Raw genomic sequence first — 21,129 nt, 5'->3', positions numbered from 1 at the left:
AGTCACATGGCTAAGCCCAGAGTTTGCGTGGAAGAGACAACCAAGGACAAGGAAACCAGGTAGTCTGATTCCATGAAGTCATTTGTAACAAATTCCAACAGATTTCCAGCCCTACGTTACTGTGTGCCTTTGGGAAAGTCATTTAACAGTGTGCAACAATTTTCTCACATATAACAAGAAGTTAATACCTATCATAGGATGGTTATGGAATTTAAATATTTTAGAAATTGGATTTTTATGATATTAAAATAATACTTTTGTCATTGTAGAAAATGTATAAACTATAGAAAAGTATAAGAAAAGAAGCATTTTGGGGTGCCTGGGTCGCTCAGATGGTAGTGTCTATCTTCGGCTCAGGTCATGATCCCAGAGTCCTGGGATCAAGCCCCACATCAGGCTCTGCTGCTTCTCCCTCTCCCTCTCCCCCTTCCTCCCACTTGTGCTCTTTTCTCTCTCCTCTATCAAATACATAAATAAAGTCTTTTTCTAAAAAAAGGAAAGAAAAACATTTATTGACATCCCATCTGATACAATACTATACTATAAACTTCTCCAGGGCCTTCTCTGTTTTATTTACTACTGTAGGTATATATCTTGGTTTTTATTTTGAAATGTAAGATCTTTAAGGAAGGAGGCCACATTTTATTCAGCTCTGTAAATACCATAGCTTTGCATTAGGATTAAAAAAGATAATGTATAAAAGTGCTTAGCATAATGCCTGACACAGGTTGTTTCCCCTTAAATTGGAGTTTCATTAGGTACTAGTAAGGATTTTCAGTAATCCTAAAATCACAGAGGTGGGAAAGGTATACTAATAACAAGTATCTAAATGGAACTGTAGAGGGTGGCCGCACTGGCCAGCTTCTCTGGAAAATCCTGGTTATTCATGGGATGGAAGGTGAGGAATGTTATACGGAAGGAACATGTCAAGATCTGCTTATAGATCCCAAACTGCTCAGTGGAGAGCCCTCTATTAAAAACTTCATTAAAAAGGAATAATATTTTAAAAAGAGAGAGAGAGAGAAAGAGACTAGTCACTGAAATATTTTATTGTTGAAAACTGGCATTACTGATATGATGGTATTCTTGAAACTCAGACAAATCTTACCTTCATATTTTAGTCAAAGAAGTTTGGCAGAGATCACAGAACTTATCCATACTGCTCTCCTCGTACATCGTGGGATAGTAAATTTAAACGAATTGCAATCTTCTGATGGACCACTGAAAGACATGCAATTTGGAAATAAAATAGCTATCCTGAGTGGAGACTTTCTTCTAGCAAATGCCTGCAACGGACTAGCTCTGCTACAAAATACCAAGGTAATACTGGGCAGTTTATTTGTATCTGATGGCTTTTAGGAGGCTCTACTGGAGCTATGGAGGTCTGTGTACCCTGCTGCCCCAATTCCCCACATGTAGATAGATGCTCAGTAAAATTGTGATGATGGTGGCAGTGTCAGCACCAGGTAAAACCAGTAAATGCTAGCAAGGAGTTTTGAAATTAACTTCCGTTTTTCTGGTTATAATTATTTGTTAATTATAAAATACTGTCAAATATTTAACACAAAGAAGATATATAAACAAATATTACCTATTTACTTCACTATCCAGAGATAATCACTGTTAGTTAATATTGCAGTGTGTTTCCTTTCAAGCTTTTTGTTTGCTTACTCCTACCTTTATATATGTGAATTTTTTGTGACATAGATGAGAACTTAACATGCATAAGGTTTTTTTTTTTTAATCCTGACAGTTTTTTCCTATATCATATTATAATGTGGGTATTCTCCTATGTTATTAACATTTTTCACACACTTTGTAATGGTTGTGTAATATTCAGCTATTTAGATGTAATATCATTTATTTAACAGACTTCTCGTTTTGGGAATTTAAGTCACTTCTAATTTTTTATTGTCATAAATAGATCTTCAATAAACATCTTTACACAGCCATATCCCTCATTTCAGATTATTTTGTTCAGATAAATACCTAAAAGTGGTGCAAAGGGTTTAAACATTTTTAGCATTCTTGATGATACATATTGCCAAGCTGTTTTCTAGAAAGATGATAGAAATATTCCTTATATATGAGTTTGAATCAGTTTAGTCATGAAATAACAGTAGCCTGAACAAGATAGAATTTATTCTTTCTCATGTAAAAACATCCAGGAGTAGGCAGTCTGGGGTTAATTCTACAAACTCAGGAACCAAGATGTTTTTTGTCTTACTGCTCCGCCATCCCTATCTTACGCTTTATTTTTGGCCTCAAATGGCTGCCATCATGTTCTCACTCCATTCCACAGGAAAGGAGGAGGAGGAAGTACAGAGAAAGACAGATCTCCTTCTCTCGAAGGTGAAGTGAGAGGACATCCTGGTTTGCTTAGGATAGTCTTAAGTGCTGACCCAGAATACCATCTGATTTAACATTTGTCCTGGATTTTTTTAAGAGAAAACAATTATGAATAGTTACATTAGGATGAGCCAGGATAGGTCTCGTAGATGTCTGCTTTATACTTCCAACCTCTGCCTCAGTTTTTGTCCAGTGTAGGCTAATAGTATGTGAGACCCATGTACAGTGGAGAGAGTGCTCTCATGTTAACATGATATTAAATCTAGAGGACAACCAGCAATAACTTATCTCTTTTCCCAGCCCTTTCAGACACCTCCCAATCAAGGACAGAACGCAGGGCAATTGCTGATAGAACAAAGTGCACTGAATGTCTAGGTTAACCTATGAGGCCTGTGCATGGCCTTCAAGAGTCACCAAGCCACCAGGTACCAGTCCAAAAGCTCAGTGGGAAACATAGTAAGGTGGAAGTTGGACATCAGTCAAGTATCTATGGGAAATCAAGGCTGATCAGAGAAGGTAGAGAGTAGACTGACCACGCTTGCCTGTATAATGTAAACCTCTAACTGTTTAATTGTTTGGCAACACTTTGTTTTTGCAATAAACCCTCTTGGCAGCAATAAGCTAAAAACTATATATTTCATTTTTTTAAATACTGAGAAAGTTGATAAGGAATGCATAATTTACGCAAAATGTGAACATTCACTAGCCACTGTGGAGGCCATACTATTATCACTGGCCACATGAAAACAAGAAGCATCAGATCTGCTGAAAAAGTATCACGATCTGTTTCCGAAGTTAGTATTTACTTTCAGAAGATTTCCTGAAGATGACAACTTAACATATATAGCTACAGAAGGTATATATTCCTTCCACTTTGTGAAGCCTAACTTTTAGACAAATGTCTATTTTTCTAAATTAATTTCACTCATTTTCGACTACAAGTTTTTATGTGCACGTGGTCAAGGGTAAGCAATAACTTTCCATTTGTTGGCAGAAGAGAACTTTGCAAACAGCTAAATAATTCCATTTTAGTTGAGTGTCTTCAGGTACTTTAAGCAATTAAATCATTTTAGTTAATTCAGGAAAAGCTTTATTTTTTCCATCCATTCATGAAATCAAGGTAAAGCTTTTGGAAGTATATTCTATCAGAGGTAAAGCCATTATGAGTGAGATTGGAACTTCAGTTTAAAGTACAACATGGAAAAAATAAATAAATAAATAAAGTACAACATGGAAGGGGCACCTGGCTGGCTCAGTCAGTAAAGCATCCAATTCTTGATCTCAGGGTCAAGAGTTCAAGCCCCACACTGGAAGTACAACATGGGAGATAAAATTATTAGTTTATAATAACAATACAGGTACACTTTTTGGTGAGGCACACACAGTGTTGTGGTAATAACAATACAGGTACACATTTTGGTGAGGCACACACAATGTTCTTACTACATTACAAAACCTATGGAATAGTTGGAATTTGCTGTGGCATACCCATAATTCATAATCACATCCAAACAAGCATCAACATTCTGTTAATTAAAATAGAAAGTATTGTTATAAAAATTTTAATTCAATTTTTTTTTATTTATTTATGATAGTCACAGAGAGAGAGAGAGAGAGAGAGGCAAAGACACAGGCAGAGGGAGAAGCAGGCTCCATGCACCGGGAGCCCGATGTGGAATTCGATCCCGGGTCTCCAGGATCGCGCCCTGGGCCAAAGGCAGGCACCAAACCGCTCCACCACCGAGGGATCCCATAAAAATTTACAAGTATCTTTAATGTTCAAGTCTTTGAACTGTTAAGATTTTGAGGATTTTTGTGTTGAGTACAAAAATACAGGGTCAGCACAGCAATATGCGCCTTCTGTCTTTGTTGCCTATCATTAATCAGACTTTCAAAATCTTTGTAACCAAAAATGGTATTGAATGAGTCACTAAAGTTTTGGTGACATCTTGTTCAGAATCCATTCAAAATCTTAAATCAAGCATTCAACAAATAGAACACCAAATGAAACTTTTAGGGAATTATAATGAAAAGAATTAATGAATTACAGTTAATGAAAATTCCATTGGAATTTTTCCTTACAAAAGCAAAGGAGGAAGAGAACAAAATAAATAGTAAGATCTCAAATACTACCCAGGATTAAAATTTGCAGTTCTGTAATTGTGATTTGGAATATCTCACCTTGTAAGAAGAATCTTTTGGTAGTGTTCCTATTTTGAATAAATTATACACACACACATGAATAAAATGAAATTGAGAAGGCCTAGATTTTGCAGCATCTAATTTTAGCAAAACATTCAAAAGAATCATATAGGCAATTTATTTGACAAGCTTTGTCTTATAAAAATATTTGTCAAAGAAAAGTACTCTGAAGGAAGCAAAGACAAGTACCTTGAAAATATTTGGACTAGAATAGTTACATTTTACAATATTTAAAAATAATTAGAATGGAGTTCCTCTTCCATTTAGCAAATTTGCTCAGAGCCTACAGGTAACTCAGAATCTATAGATTGAGCATTCTCTCAATTAAAAAATACTGTGATCTGCCAATAAGAATCAATTGAAGGTATGAATAATTTCAAATTAGTCATAAAGTGTAACTGTGAAGAATATTGCTGGCAGTTTTATTTTCAAGTGCCGTATTTTTAAAAACACATTCTTCAGGACACCTGGCTGGCTCAATCGGTAGGGCATGTGACTCTTGATCTCTGGGTTGTAGGTTGAAGCCCCATGTTGGATATAGAGATTACTTAAATTCTTTAAAAAAAAAAAAAGCACATTCTTCAGAAAAATGCCATTTGCACAATATTAGGGACAAATGTGGCTAAGAAATAGTTAAACTATGTAAATATATACCAAGAATAATTATTCTACTAACTATTTTTTAATATTCAGATAACCAATATAAAGTTCTTTTTTGTTTTCATGTACATGGATGTATGTTATTTTTCTTTGTTTTTAAATTTCATTTTTGAAAATAGTTTTTTAAGAGAACTTGTTAACAAGTCTACCAACATAATAAAGTCAATTGTTAGTTAATAAATACATGTTTCAATCAGAGACAAATCATAAGAGATTCCAAATCATAGGAAACAAACTGAGGGTTACTGGAGGGGGGGCAGGTAGGAGGACAGGGTAACTGGCTGATGGGCATTAAGGAGGGTCTGTGATGTAATGAGCACTGGGTGTTACATAACACTGATGAATCACTGACCTCTACATCTGAAACCAAGAACGTATTATAGGTTAATTAATGGAATTTAAATAAAATTTAAGCAAACAAAACTAAATACATGTTTCAAAAAGTATAAAATTGGGGCACCTGGGTGGCTCAGTGGGTTAAACATCTGCCTTCAGCTCAGATCATGATCCCAGGGTTATCCTCTCTACACAGCAGAGACCCTGCTTTTCCCTCTCTGTCTGCTGCTCCACCTACATTTGCTCTCTGTCCTTCTGTCTGTCAAATAAATAAATAAAATCTTTACAAAAATAAAGTATAAAATTTTAATTTTTTTAGCACTCCCTTTTAGGTGTCTGAGTTTGGATGATAAATTATATAGTATCACCACTTTAAAGACATTTCTCAGAAGTTACTTAAGATCATTCTGCTTAGGAACGCCTGGGTGACTCAGTGGTTGAGCATCTGCCTTTGGCTCAGGGTATGATCCCAGGGTCCTGGGATTGAGTCCCACATCGGGCTTCCTGCAGGGAGCCTGCTTCTCCCTCTGCCTATGTCTCTGCCTCTCTCTCCGTGTCTCCCATGAATAAATAAATAAAATCTTAAAAAAAAAGAAAAAGATCATCTGCTTACCTCCTGGCCAGAATTTAATGATATGGCCACACCTACTTATAGGGGAGACTAGGAAATGTAAACTTTCTTGTGGGTAGCCATGTGCCCAGCCAAAACTCTGGAAGATACAGATAAAGATAGTGGGACACAGATAGCATTCTGCTCTATCTTCTCGTCAGACTTTTGGCTGGCACATATTTTCATGAGATGGGCCTGCTGATTTTTAGGGAAAAAATGGTAAGGTGCCTTTAATATATAGTTTATATTCACATAGAAATTAATTGGTTATAGGGGGATCCCTGGGTGGCTCAGCGGTTTCGCGCCTGCCTTTGGCACAGGGCGCGATCCTGGAGTCCCAGGATCGAGGACCGCGTCGGGCTCCCGGCATGGAGACTGCTTCTCCCTCTGCCTGTGTCTCCATGTCTCTCTCTCTCTCTCTGTCTGTCTATCATAAATAAATAAATAAATCTTAAAAAAAAAACTGCAAAAGAAATGAATTGGTTATATAAAATAGAATAATAGAGAATCTCAAATCTCCTGCCAGAGATTTATTACCATTTGGGCATCCTTTTATTTTTATTTATCCTCGAATTGCTCTATTTTCTATGTGTATAGTCTACTTTGATGGGTCTCACTAAATTCTCTCCTTTACCAGAATTCATATGTTAGTAGAAGGATGATTGATCCATTGCCTTTGAGAGCCACGCTGTGACTATATCATCCATCTTTCCTCTTGACCGTACCTATTGTGGTCTGTGATGAACTCTGGGTCTTGGAGAGGGAGCAGGCCTCAGAAAATGCAGGCTTGGTGTAGTTTCTGGGTGCCTGGTGCCGCACATGATTAGCTATAGTCACACACACTGGCCACTCATGGATTAGACTCACATACCTAAGAAGAGATAGGGTTTAGTAATTAGATCCACATTTCGGTAATTAGCCTCAGCCTGGCCCCTACATTAAAAGCAAGGCTTACTGCCTTTAGAAAAATTTCTATCTTCTCTAATTATTAGTTTTAACTTACTTTAAACTATTCTGTTGAAATCTTATATAAGGTTTAGATGGTGGTATTTCACACAAATTTAATCACACTGTAATGACACAAACATTCACTTGCTTTAACCACTCATTTATGGGAATGAGGCTTCCTTTTTCTTAGCTAGCTTGTATCGTCCACACATTCTTTCTTTCAGTGTAGTTCAAGTTCAGAGAAAATGCAGGCTTTACTCCCATTAAAATCAATTCAGTTTCGTAGTTTGTGAAATCCACTCTTACTGTTTTGCATTCAGAAGCATCACTATAAATGTTCCACAGTCTAAGACCTCCACCATCTGCTCCATTAGGCACTGGATTTCAGTGGCAGTATTTGATTCAAACACACACACACACCAAAAACAGCATATCCAAGCAAACAGTTCAGCCTGAAGCTTCTCCTTGAAATAAGAATGATCCTGCATTTCTTCCCTCTTCAGTGAGCCCTAATCCTTCATGGTCTCTGCACAGGTTTTGCATTTTTAGATTTTCATTTTATTGACCCTTTCTGGTGAGGAATTTTTTTTTTCCCTTTTTAGGCCATGGTAAATTGTTTTGTTTTGTTTTGTTGTTTTTTTGTTTTGTTTTGTTTTAATTTGATAGTTGTGTGTTGAATTGAAGCCTTTATTCTATGCAACCATTCTATTCATCCAAAAAAGGATCTTTTTGTCCCTTATTCTTCAAAGTTTGCAGGTTCGATGAAGGTCAATTTCAAAAGATGCTTCACTGGATCAGGGATCAGTTTTTGTGAAAGACCTTGAGTACCACGTCCAGGGGTCCATAATTGATCTTCTACAAATCTAGTCTTCCAGTAGCTCTGTTTTAATCATAATAGATGGTTTCCAAGCCATGTGAACAGTAGTTTAAACTGAGGAGATTATAGGGGTAACAAAGCTCTTGAAAGTCAAGACTTCTCTTTGATAAGGCAAATCTTCATACTCAGAACCAGTTCCTTTCATTTAAATACTTGACAGTTTTTTTTTTTTGAGGAAAGTAATGTCTCAGAAGTAAACTAATTTTCTTATATGAGTTCTCAGAAGCTTAAGTTGATTAAGGATAATACTAATCATTAATAAGCATTTTTTAGGTGGAGCAGGAGGTAGTGATAAATATGTCTTTGGGGCAACATTAAGTTTTTTTTAAGTTTTATATATGTAGTTAATGCCTTAGTAAAGTTAGATTTCTATTTAATGATGTTTTAATTTTCTCTTGTAAGAAGCATTGTCAATAGATGAACAGATAAAGAAGGTGTGGGGGGATCCCTGGGTGGCGCAGTGGTTTAGCGCCTGCCTTTGGCCCAGGGCACGATCCTGGAGACCTGGGATCGAATCACACATCGGGCTCCCGGTGCATGGAGCCTGCTTCTCCCTCTGCCTGTGTCTCTGCCTCTCTCTCTCTCTCTGTGTGTGACTATCATAAATAAATAAAATAAAATAAAAATTTAAAAAAAATTAAAAAAATAAAGAAGGTGTGGTATACATACCATATGCCATATATATGAGGGTGTGTGTGTGTGTGTGTATGGATATTACTCAGCCATAGAAAAGAATGAAATCTTGCCATTATGACAACATGGATGGACCTAGAGGATATTATGCCAAGTGAAGTAAGTCAAACAAAGAAAGACAAATGTCGTATAATCTCACTTATATGTGGAATCTAAACAAAACAAAACAAAACCAATGAACAAACAGAACGGAAACAGACTCATAGATACAGGAACAAGCTCTTAGTTTCCATAACGGAAGGGGTTGAGGTGGGCAAAATAGATAAAGGGGATTAAGAGGTAAACTTCCAGTTATAAAATAAGTAAGTTATAGATACGGATGTAATGTTAAGCATGAAGAATACAATAATATTGTAATAACTTTGTATGGTGACAGATAGTAACTAGACTTACTGTATGGATTATTTTGCAATGTATAAAAATTCCACAAGGGCACCTGGGTGGCACAGTTAGCTGAGCGTCAGACTCTCAGTTTCAGTTCTGGTTGTGACCTCAGGGTTGTGAGATCGAGCCCTGTGTCTGTCTCTGCACTCGGTGCAGTCTGCTTAAAGATTTTCTCTCTCTCCTCTTCTTCTACCCCTCCCCTTGGCCCGCTGTGTGTGTCTCTCTCTCTCTCTCTTTCTCTCGCTAAAATAAATAAATATTTTAAAAAATGTATTGCATCACTATTATATACACCTAAAACTAACAGGATATTGTATGTCAAGTATACTTCCCCCCAAAAAAAATAAAAGAAAAATTTGTCAACAATAGCAATAAAAAGACCAGAGCAGTAAGGGAGCAAATAGAAATTAATACAGAATATCTGTATATAGTATGTCAGTTTTTTCACAGTGACAGCTTTTTTTTTTTTGAGGATGTGTATTTAACTTGGTAAAGTCAGTGTATTTGTAGCAACTTTAATTTTTTATGACATTCTACCAATTTTTTATTTTGTTGTGTTACTGGATTCTTGTCTGAATTTCTGTGTTATGTGTTTATGTCTACACTTCTCCTGGGGCAGACCATAGATGAAGGGTTCTGCAGTCATAAGAAATTCAGAGCTGTTTCATAATTGCCAAGGGTAAAATTAGCAAAGTCAATTATTCTCCCTTTGGCTTTTCCCTGAAGACATTTAGGGGTCTTCAAGGTAATTGCCTTAGGTAACACTTAGATTTTTAAATATCTCTAAGTATAGAAATTGGTATATTAATCCTCTGGTAATTGTCTTCTTATTTTATGGTTGTAGTCACAGAAATGTGAATTAACAAGATTTTGAATTCAAGAGTAAGTTTAAAAATTACTGTTTGAATTTTCATTCATTTTCACTATGGGAGCTAAGGTATACTTTTTTGTTTTAGTACTTCACTGTACACAGACCCTAGACTTAGAGACCTTAGAATGCCTTTTTTTTAAGCCATAAATTCCCTGACTCCATTGAAATAAGTTGCTCTATATTGTGTTCATGTAGAACATCACTGAATCCTGAAATGATGGGGTCATACCAGAATCTAAAATTTTAGTGTCTGAGCATCAAGCTATCAGTGAGACATACTGAATGAATAATTGGGGAAAAAACATGAAATGGAAAAGCACTATAATTTAGAAATCTGGCTGACCATTAGAGGCTTTTTTCAGGTCCCTGTTTATTTTGTAGACTGGATCTGTACTTTAGGATTAAGCCACAGTACAAATAAGGCTGTGTGGATTGCTACCTGTCACTTTTTTTTTAAGTCCTTTATTTTACATGTATAGTGATAACCGTAGTCTTTAAAAAACTGAATTCACCATGCTATTTTTTTCTACTTTTATAGTCATTTTCATGTAATGGACCTATCATTATATACATCAGGTGGGAGACTGTGAGTTAGCCTGGCTCTCATCTGAACACCCCAGAACATTATGATGTCAGTCTTGGGGACTGTTCTATTAAGCATTAGTGATTTATATTTCTAAATAACAGGGCACAGATGTACTCCTTACATAGCTGATGTATTTCCTTATGTTAACTTTGTTTTCCTAAAGGCATAAATATGTTGTTTACAAGGAAGAATTTTGTTTGTATAAATAATGCTCAATTTATGCATATAAATCTCCCCCTTTTACATCATCTATATATTTTAATAAAGAGACTGGTATTGGTTACTTGAGGTTTGTATTATCTGTTATATTAATTCTACTTTCAATTTCACAATAAAAAGTGAAACCTGGAACTCCTGGCTAGCTCAGTCAATTAAGCTCTTGATTCAGCTCAGGTCATGATCTCGGGGTTGTGAGATTGAGCCTCACATCAGGCTTCATGCTGGGCATGGAGCCTGCTTAAGATGCTCTCTCCTTCTCCTACTGAATCCCCCCCCCCCATGCATGTGCACTCTCTCTCTTCTTAAAAAAAGGGGCAGGGGGCTGGGTGGCTCAGTAGTTGAGCATCTGCCTTTGGCTCAGGGCGTGATCCTGGGTTTCTGGGATCAAGTCCCACATCAGGCTTCCCACAGGGAACCTGTTTCTCCCTCTGCCTATGTCTCTGCCTCTTTCTCACTCTCATGAATAAATAAATAAAATCTTAAAAAGAAAGAAAGAAAGAAGGAAAGAAAGAAAAGAAAGAAAGAAAGAAAGAAAGAAAGAAAGAAAGAAAGAAAGAAAGAAAGAAAGAAAAAGAAAGAAGGAAAGAAAGAAAGAAAAATTTAGAGGTGGCTAACTGGCTCAGTCAATAGAGCATGCCACTCTGGATCTTATGGTCTGGAGTTCAAGCCCCATTTTGGGTGTAAAGCCTACCTTAAAAAAAAAAAAAGAAAAGTGAAACCTAGAAACATGCTATATCATATGAAATTTGAGATTTTCTCTATCATATTCATTTAAAATACACATTGTGATCTTGTGTACACTATTTTACTTATAGAAATTATTAATATCTTTTAGCCTCTTTAGTCTGACACCCAAGATTAATGTTCTTTTTTTTTTAATTTTTATTTATTTATGATAGTCACACACAGAGAGAGAGAGAGAGGCAGAGACATAGGCAGAGGGAGAAGCAGGCTCCATGCACCGGGAGCCCGACGTGGGATTCGATCCCGGGTCTCCAGGATCGCGCCCTGGGCCAAAGGCAGGAGCCAAACCGCTGCACCACCCAGGGATCCCTAATGTTCTTTTCTACACATAGCCCACTCAAGTATAGATTTTCATGACTAGAGTAAATGTGTGCAGAAGGTAAGTGGGGTGTCATATGTTCTAGCAATAAAAGCAGCTATCCTCCCTATCAATTAAAGCCAAGATGCCATCATAAAATTACAATTTCAAAATCCCCAGATTTTTCCAGTTTCTTATAATTTGCTAACACGGCTACCTATTAAACAGACATTATATCCATTCTAAACCACTTCCTTGATCTTTAAAGCAAAAGTGATAAATGGTTAGTGTTTGAGAAGTGTACTAGCAACAAGAATACAATATTATGTTCTTTTAAAATTTATGATCTCATTAAAAACTTGAACTTTGCCCTTTGGGTGCCATAAAACAATGGAATAAAGTGTCTTTTTGCCATAAGAAGGTCAAATGCCATCAGGCAAAATGGACACTTCTCTGCGTGTCTGTCAACCAGAAAACTGGTGACTAGGAAGGGAATTTCTTCCATATGCCTGGCATTCAAAGAAGCCCGTTAAAAAAAAGTCTGGGTTCTACAAAAATATATTCTCTAAATGGGTAGAGTTGAAGCCCACACCATGGTTGGCCATAAGAGATAGAAATACATTGATTATGGTAATCTTATAGTATACTTAAAGTCAGAGGGAGGAAAAAAATCTACAGCTCGAGTTATTCAGTACTCTTCCTTTTGCCTTTCTATGATTTTCCTCAAGGAACCTCCTGAGTTAGGGGTTAACAAAAGTACTGAGTAGATAGATGCACAACAGATTCCTTCTTCTACATTGTCAGCTACCTGACCTCACATCTCTTCATTCATCCTTTCTTTATCCCATAGATTTGTCCTCAATGCTTCTTTCTTTGTCTCTTTCTGTTCACAAATCAGTTAATTTTATCTCAGGCAATCCCTAGAGTGTATACACATCCTCTTCAACCCTTTTCTTCTCATTTTTCATTCTTTATCTTGCCTGTTATTTCAGAAAAATTGTTATCCATCTTTTTGCCTTCTCTGTGCTACTTTCAAAGGAAAAATCAGCCGAAAAACTTTACTTAGGAGTTGGCAAACAGAGTAAAGCTTGGAATGGTCTTTTGTTAAGAATAAGGAAAATTATATAATTAGAAATGAAAAAGATATGAGAAAGAACCATTGCTCTACCCTCATTATCTCATTAAACCAAATTTCCCTATAACTGTCAATGTTTAAAGGCCATTTAAAAAATTTTTCCTATTTAGTTTTGTTTTCCTGTTTTGTTTAATTGCAGGTATTATAAGATTCTGGTTTTCTATTTTATTTTCTATTTTAAGTACGTGGCATTTCTAATGTTATGGTCTAACCAAGCTTTAGTGGGCTGCCCTGGGAACCTACCTACCATTTATAACGTCAAATGTTGGGAAAAAAAAGGTTGGAGCTCCAAACAACTGACTTAAATATAAAATTCCAAAATGTGGTGCATTTGTAATCCAGTGCCTGGTTGCATTAGATTGATACCAAATTTGAACACCATAAGCAGAAGAACAGGTAAGAGCATTCAAAGGGATCCATGTGGCTACTTGTCATTAGTAGCCATATATAGCTCAGTTGTACTGATATAATTTTGGTTTTAGCATTTCCATCATTTTCCTGATTCCTCAGAGTTGTAAATACTCATGGAAAAAAATCACCCTAAGCCAGAGTTGGCTATGAGTCCTTAACCCAGGAGCAAATTTTATTTATTTAGCAATAGTGATTGGGGAAGAGCCTTTTCCTGGCAGCTAATGACCTACTGGAGGACTTGTGTGCCCAAGGCAAAGCTGAAGGCCATTAGCCCAACAGGCCATTAACTGACAAATGCCTGACCCTGAGGTCATTTCTGATATTGTAAACTGTGAAAACATTAAAGTGAGTTTGTTGGAAAGTATGACTGTGCCAAGGAAGTTTCTTTTTAAACATTTTGGAAAATGCATTGTTTGTTGTTATTCATGTGGCTTAATTGTCTTTGTTCTGGGGCCATTTTCAATGTGCATAGCAAGTTAGTCAGACATGAGTAAACACCAAAACTATACTGTATGGCCAATCTTTGATTTTTAAAGGATAGTTTTCCTGTTTTTCATATTTAGAATATTGGATTAACTATGTCATTCCTAAACTGCTTCAGCTTTCACTTCTGTGTGGATCACTTATGTTTTCATGGTGTGTTGAGTTGTGTACACTTACCTATTTTATACTCCTCAGAGATGACCTATAAAGCCACATAAGTGGAAAGAACTAAGAAGAAGTCTATGGACCTAGCTTCTATCTCTGCCTTTTTTTTTTCTTAATTCTCCATTTAATGTTGGATGGAACATTTTATCTCAGAATTCTAGTTTAGATCATTCATCTTTTTTCTCCAGACTGTCTATCTAATGTCTTTTTTTTTAAGTAAGCTCTATGCCCAACATGAGGCTTGAACTCATGACCCTAATATCAAAAGTCGCATGCCCTACTGACTGAGCCAGCCAGGAATGCGGTCTCTAAGTGTATTAATATTCCATTTTTCAAGTGAAATTAGAAACTTTGTGATGTATAATGTTTAATATTTATTAAAATTAGTACAAAACATTTACAAAATAATATGAACAACTTATATTTATGAATCCTTACTATGTAGAAGACACCATTGTAGGTGCTTTGTGTGTATTGATCTCTCCCAAGGCACAGGAAAGGGTTAAGTAATTTCCTTGAGGAAACAGTAGAGCTGCTGTTTAAATATAGGCAATCTGGCTCCAAATCCTCATGCTTAACTGTAGTAGAACTCAAACAAACCATCTAAGAACCATGATACCTTTTTTTGCCAGCAATTTTGCAGTTACCAATATTGAAATTTATAGTATCTTAAACAACTAGTAGTTTTAAAATATTGGAATAAATATTTCAATACAAACATCAATAGGAGCTTTATGAAACATTTTAGAGAAATAACTATTAAGTAGAGACAACCTGTTTTCTTAGTTTCCTCATCTGTAAAATAAAGGCATTAATTCCATCTCCATATCCTTACTGACGGCAATAGTCTACAATTCTTGGTGTTGTAGGAAAGAGTCTAAACTTGCAATACGTTTAGATCCTGAAAATGTCGTGAAATAGGAAGAAAAACGAAGGAATCAAGAAAAAGTTGTTTATAAACTCAGAAATGTATTAGAGATTTGAAAAATCTTTTATAAATATCTAAGATCTAGAGATATATATATGCATATTTTAAAAGCCATAAGGTGATATGCAAATGTAAATTTCTGAAAATAGTGATTAAACAAAGTAATAGTTTTGCAAACTTATTTTAAAATAGCTATGATTTGTACAACTCATTCATCTATTGGAAAAAGTATTGGCAGTGCAAGAAAAATGTTTGTGTGCATTGTGTTAAGCCTTGGAAATAACAGTTGAAAAGCCAATTGTATCACCTATTTTCAGTCTTCATGTAAATTATATCAACCAAAAAAAAAAAAGAAAGAAAGCCAATTGTATCTCTATAGATTGGGGAATTTCTAACCCAAAGGTATTCATTTTTTATTCAAAAGTACAATACAGCAAGTCTCAAGTTTCTATAACCTGATTTCTTTGAAGGAGGGGGAAAAAAGGATTACCTAATTTTCTAGAACACAGTACCAGTAGAGCCAGTTATTTTTAGAATTCCATTGATTCACAGATTTTGAAGAGCTGCAAACATATTTGGAAGAAATACAATTACAGTTTTAGACAAGATGCATGGATTTTAATGCATATGAGTCATGCTTTTATTTCTGTGGCTGCCTTTGAAGCAAACCTTGGGATGTCTCTAAATTACAAACATCTGTCTTTTAGTGTAGCCCAGTTTGAAAAGGAACTAATTGAACTAAAAATTGAACTATGTTTCTGAAAGACATGGGATCCCTGGAATTTGCAAGATGTGTTTGTGAATCTTGGAAAAATCCTGGAATTTTTAACTCTGGTCAGATGTGGTCTAAACTAATTTTTTTTCATGAATCTAGTAAGATGAAAGCTAAGAGTCCATATTAATGATATATACAAGTTGGAATTGCATCCTAACACTATACCCCATAGGACCCAAGAACAATTCTGTTTTAACCTGCCTTCTGCCTCTGTTTCAATTCTATTAATTTAAATGTTTTTGAAATAAAATGATAAAGAAATCAACACTTTTATAACAGAAGAATAATGTAAACTGCCTGTCAAAAATTTGGGGACCCTGTTAAGGTGTTAAGGTGCCTAACCAAGGTATGAACTATACATGACATGTATCAGCATAACACAAAGTAATATTTCAAAGTACAGATCACATGGTGTTTATTGGTGGTAGTGAAATCACAATAGCAAATCACTATGAACACTTTTTTTTTTTAATGGAACACAGTAGAAAATAGGGCAATAATGAAATTTTTGTTTTACAAAAATTTTCACTCATTTTTATACATATGCATGTGTTCATACACCGTGTCATGATATAAAATACAGTTCTTACTGTAGGCTGCAACTTTAAAATCTCGAAAGTTGATGGTATTAGGCAGTGTTCTAGCCCGCAGCATCCTTTCAGTTGAATGAAATAATGTACCATGATTCTGGCGTTCTGAAGTTTTCACATTGTGAACTTGTGTTTCTCAAAGGTGGGATTAGCTGTTAAGTAAAATCACACTTGGAAAATATCACTTAACATCACTGAGAGTGCCATCAAAGGAAGAAGCAGTGAAAGCAAAATGAAGGTTATCAGCCGCATGGGGAAAAGTGAGCACATCACTGAAATGGCAGACATAATTCTCTCTGAGAAGTTTTCAGAACAAAGTGTAACAGTGCTGCTAAGTGTGGAACATCTAAGTACAACAGACTTCATGTACAGGCATTCCTACATTGGAGAAAGTGAAAAATAAAGCAACTAACTGCTGTACAGTACTGTTGGAATTACTTTCATGACTAAGCATTCAATTCCCGGCAACTATTTACAGTTTTTGTAATAATGCAAGATACTTAACCAACTTTTTTATAACCTGCTGGAAAGCCTCTCTCTTTTTTCCCTTGATTTCTTATGAAAAGTTTCATTTTGGTGTAAGCATTTTAAATTATCTGCCACTTTTTCAGGAAGCTAATCATGGTTTAAATCAGTGAATGATTATCATTATTCGGTGGTGAATAGTAAGCCAAGAACCATGCACTTTCATTTAAAAAGTACTCATGGGCACCTGGGTGGCTCAGTTGGTTAAGCATCTGCCTTTGGCTTGGGTCATGATCCCAGGGTCCTGGGATTGAATTCCTTATTGGGCTCCCTGCTCTGCGGGGAGCCTGCTTCTGCCTCTGCATCTCTCTCTCATTCTGTCTCTCATGAATAAATAAATATAAAATCTTTAAAAACAAAAGTGAACTCTATTTTTGAATCACTTTATTGCTACTGAAAGAAACCCATATTTTGGCATCATCCTTACAATTGTTATGAATAAAGAATGTATACAGCTACACATTTAGGTATTTCTGGTCATGGGGCTTACTTTGATAAAATGCAAATGTCTCCTACCTAGATAAACTGAGGGCCGAAGAGGTGATATGGCTGGCCCAAGGTCATGCAGCTCATCTATGCATTAACCTTGTTAAGTGGTCAGTGACAAAGTAATATTGTTTATCTTTATAAGGTCATTAGTACTAGTTGCATTTGTATAGTACCAGGAACATAATAAGCTATCAGCAAATGTTTATGGAATGAATTAGCTAATATAGTACTAAATTTCATCACCTCCTAGTCAAGCCATTTTCTTTCTTTTTTTTTTTTTTAAGATTTTATTTATTTGTTTTGAGACAGAGAAAGCAAAAGACAGAGCACAGGTAGAGGGAGAGGGGCAGAGGGAGAAGCAGACTCCCTGTGGAGCAGGGAGCCGGGTCCAGCGCTGGATCCCAGGACCCTGGGATCATGACCTGAGCCAAAGGTAGGCATTTAACCCACTGAGCCACTCGGGTGCCCCTCAAGCCATTTTTTTGAACTTGTGGCCCATTTCTTTTGAGGCTTACCAGCCTTGATTTTTAAACTTTTCTTTAGTTCACTGAATTTCCGGAGCCCTTTTTGACAAATGTTACCAGTAGTTAGAGGCGATAAACCAATGTATCAGCTGTTCTAAATTAAAAATTAAGATTATCAATTTGCTTAGTTTTTGCTGCACCTGTCCTACTGGTTGTGCCATTTCTCTCTCTGCTCTTCCCCCTTAGCCAGAAAGAACTTCCAGCTCCACTAGAACAGATTGCTATCCCTCCCACAAATAAGCACGGTCTTACACATTTGGCAGCATTGAAGAGGCTCTCTTCAAAAAGCCTAGTTTAGAAGCTTCCTCCAGAACTCCTGTGAGTTAGTGGTGTGTTTATTACAACAGACCTTTCATCATTGTCTTCATTAAACCTGGTCCTTGTCTCATAGGAAGGAGTGGAGAGAACCATTCTTTCATAGACTTCATCAATGGCTTTATTAAAGCTACTCATTTATATTAATCAGCATGCAGATTAGGACTCATCTGGGTTGTCTGTGCCCAGGTGGTGGGTGAGTAGATTTACCCCCTTATTTGGCCACTGCGCTGCTCCCTGTGTTCTTCAGAGGTCGCTTCTCCACTGAGGCTGGCAGCCTGAAAGCTCTGGCTGAGCACTGGGGATTCAATCCACCTGGAACAAAATAGTTTGCTTAAACCCAGTTTGTAAATGATAAAGTGCTTTACAAATGTTAGATGTTCTTATTGGTCTCTATGGGAGAGCGCTACTCCTTAACAAGTTCTTCTACCTCACCTTGGTAATGTAAGTAAATCTTTGCATCTTTAAATGCATCTCTCAAATATTTTGTGCATCATTTGTGTGAAGAGGAACTAAAGAGTGTAGCTAATGGCCCTGGTTACTATTAGCAAGCTATCGCATCCTTTATCTATGGAAGTATTTTTCCTAAGACATTTTTACAATAATAATTACTGACAATACAGTTTTTTGTGCCTTAAAATCTTGACAACATCCCTTCAAATATCAAAGCTCTTTGGAAAGGACATATTTACTCTAAACCTATCTTTTGTTCCTCTCAAAATATATATGAGATTAATTCTTCCCCAAGGGCGTTTTACCTTTGCTACTGTTTCCTGAATTGCTGTTTCTTCTTGGAGGTGGGGGAAGGGGTGCAATAAATTTGTGTGTAATTAATGCCATCAGCACTGCAGATGCGTGCACACACATGACTGTTTCCTTTGCTAGCAGCTGTTAAGAGTAGTAAAGGCTGAGGGGCTGTGTGTTCATTTGCCTCCTAAATAGAGTGATGGATCACACATTGTCTTGTCATTCCACACTGTAGTAAAAACTGTCATTAAAATAACCTTTCCAGCGCAAGTTTTTAGAAGATGATTATAAATCTGTAATAGCCTCCACAGTTTCTGTATACTAAACAAGTTTAAGTACATAGCAACCTTTTTAAAGTGAGTTAGGATCCAACCATACTGCCTTACCATGTCAACTCAGATAAGTTAATGCTGGCTTGAGCTTTTCTTGAGCCACGTTACTTTCTGGTTAACATTGTTCTAAAGCTGTAGTTGAATTTACTTACAATTTGGGCTAGGTGATCCTTTGCTCCTATCAAGTGGTCTGGTTTAGTAGTTAACCATCTACAACTCAGTCGATACTATTCCATCTGTCAAATGCTAACTGACAGTACTCCTGGATCACATTTATTGAGAGAGGCACAACTTGTCTCCACTGAATGCTTAACCACCACTTACTGGTTTTATTTTTGCTAATCCAAGGACTAATGATTGATCAATATATTCCAGAAATCCATTTGTGGAGACAGCTTAGGAAGGCTCTCCAAGATGAAAAGCAGGATGTTCTCCCCAGCACCCCAGCCCAGCCCACAGAAATAGGTTTTGTTGTTTGTTTGTTTATTTATTTATTTATTTTTAGATTTTATTTATTTATTTGACACAGAGAGAGCACAAGCAGGGGGAGTGGCAAGGAGAGGGAGAAGCAGGCCCCCCACTGAGCAGAGAGCCCAATGTGAGGCTCAATCCCAGGACCCTGAGATTGTGACCTGAGCTGAAGGCAGACACCTAACCAACTGAGCCACCCAGGTACCCCAGCTGGTTGTTTTCCCTGATCAGAAAAGCAGTACAATTAAAAAAAAAAAAAAGGGAGAAAATGTAATACATTGTAAATTTAAGCCATGATAAGTGTAGCAATTATAAATTTAAGCAGTTCAGGAAAGTTGAAAAGAACATTTTTTAATTAAAAATCATCGAAGAGCTTACCACTTATACATTATCATTATTACTGTTTTGTTGTCCTTTCAGACATTTTTCTCAGCATATATAAACACATAGATTGACCTCATTTTGTTTTAAAAATTCCTATTGTACTGTTCTGTTTCTAACCAGCTTTTTTATTGTTCTTAAGGTATTGTATCTTTATATAGCAGTGTGAGGATGCTTTTTGGTCATTGCTGTTCTCTTACCACCCCTACTCCTCCCAATTCCTATTCTTTATGATAAGAATTTTAGTACAGCTTAGGGCCATAATCACCACAACACCTTTTGTGAGTGTGTATGCATCACTTTTGCATTTCAGTTAAGAAGAATCTTTGAGTTGTAGTTACCGTTTCCAAAATATAAAGAATGAAGCAATTACATATTCCCCTGAGACTGATGAAATTTGTCCTCTAAATTAACCATTAAGAAATTCAATCCAGGGCATCCTGGGTGGCTCAGCAGTTTAGCACCGCCTTCAGCCCAGAGCATGATCCTGGGGACCTGGGATTGAGTCCTACGTCAGGCTCCCTGCATGGAGCCTGCTTCTCCCTCTGTCTGTGTCTCTCATGATTAAATAAATAAAATCTTTTAAAAATTAAAAAATAAAACTTATTTTAAAAAATTCAATCCATCAATTATACCTCAATAAAAATAATAATAATAATAAATTTATTTCATACAAGGTTGCCCAATGAGCCAGCCCATAACATTGACAGTCTGAGCAGTTACCACTTCAGGCTCACTGAAATCTAGGGTGTTACTCAGAAGATTGGGGAATAGCATATGGCATTGCTGAACAGTCAGGTTTAGGACAAATCAGAAAAGTGTTTTTGTATGGCACATGCAGGTAAGGAATTCTCCCATTCTTGCACCTCCCAGAAATGCAGAAATAAAGAAACTTATCTCCTGTTTGATTATTCTCTAGACAGCTAAAGTAAACTCTGTAACATTAATGGTGACAGATCCTCTTCTATGTGTTCTGCATGTGTCCTCAGTAGAGAGGAAGCCATGCAACGAAGTAGAGCCATTATTTGTTTGACTCAATTTTGCACTTAAACCTGGCATCATTCTGAATCTGGTAGTATGA

The 21,129-nt window shown here is 36.4% G+C and overlaps 1 protein-coding gene across 4 annotated transcripts in view; it reads left to right on the top strand.

Moving 5' to 3' along the window:
* PDSS2 (decaprenyl diphosphate synthase subunit 2) overlaps positions 1-21,129 on the top strand; it is a 253,994-nt gene that overhangs the window by 151,558 nt on the left and 81,307 nt on the right. For all 4 annotated transcript variants that reach the window (XR_008665127.1, XM_055330701.1, XM_055330700.1 and 1 more), the window contains exon 3: positions 1,122-1,320. Coding sequence is in view for 3 of the 4 variants with exons in the window: in XM_055330701.1 (XP_055186676.1) it covers positions 1,122-1,320 (199 nt within the window). In the remaining variant the exon portion in view is untranslated. The remainder of the gene's footprint in view (positions 1-1,121; positions 1,321-21,129) is intronic.

Source organism: Nyctereutes procyonoides, unplaced genomic scaffold, assembly GCF_905146905.1.
Source record: "Nyctereutes procyonoides isolate TBG_1078 unplaced genomic scaffold, NYPRO_anot_genome, whole genome shotgun sequence".
In the NCBI taxonomy this organism is placed as follows: Eukaryota; Metazoa; Chordata; class Mammalia; order Carnivora; family Canidae; genus Nyctereutes; species Nyctereutes procyonoides.
Note: the sequence above shows the minus strand (reverse complement) of the source record. Positions and strands in the feature narration are given on the sequence as shown.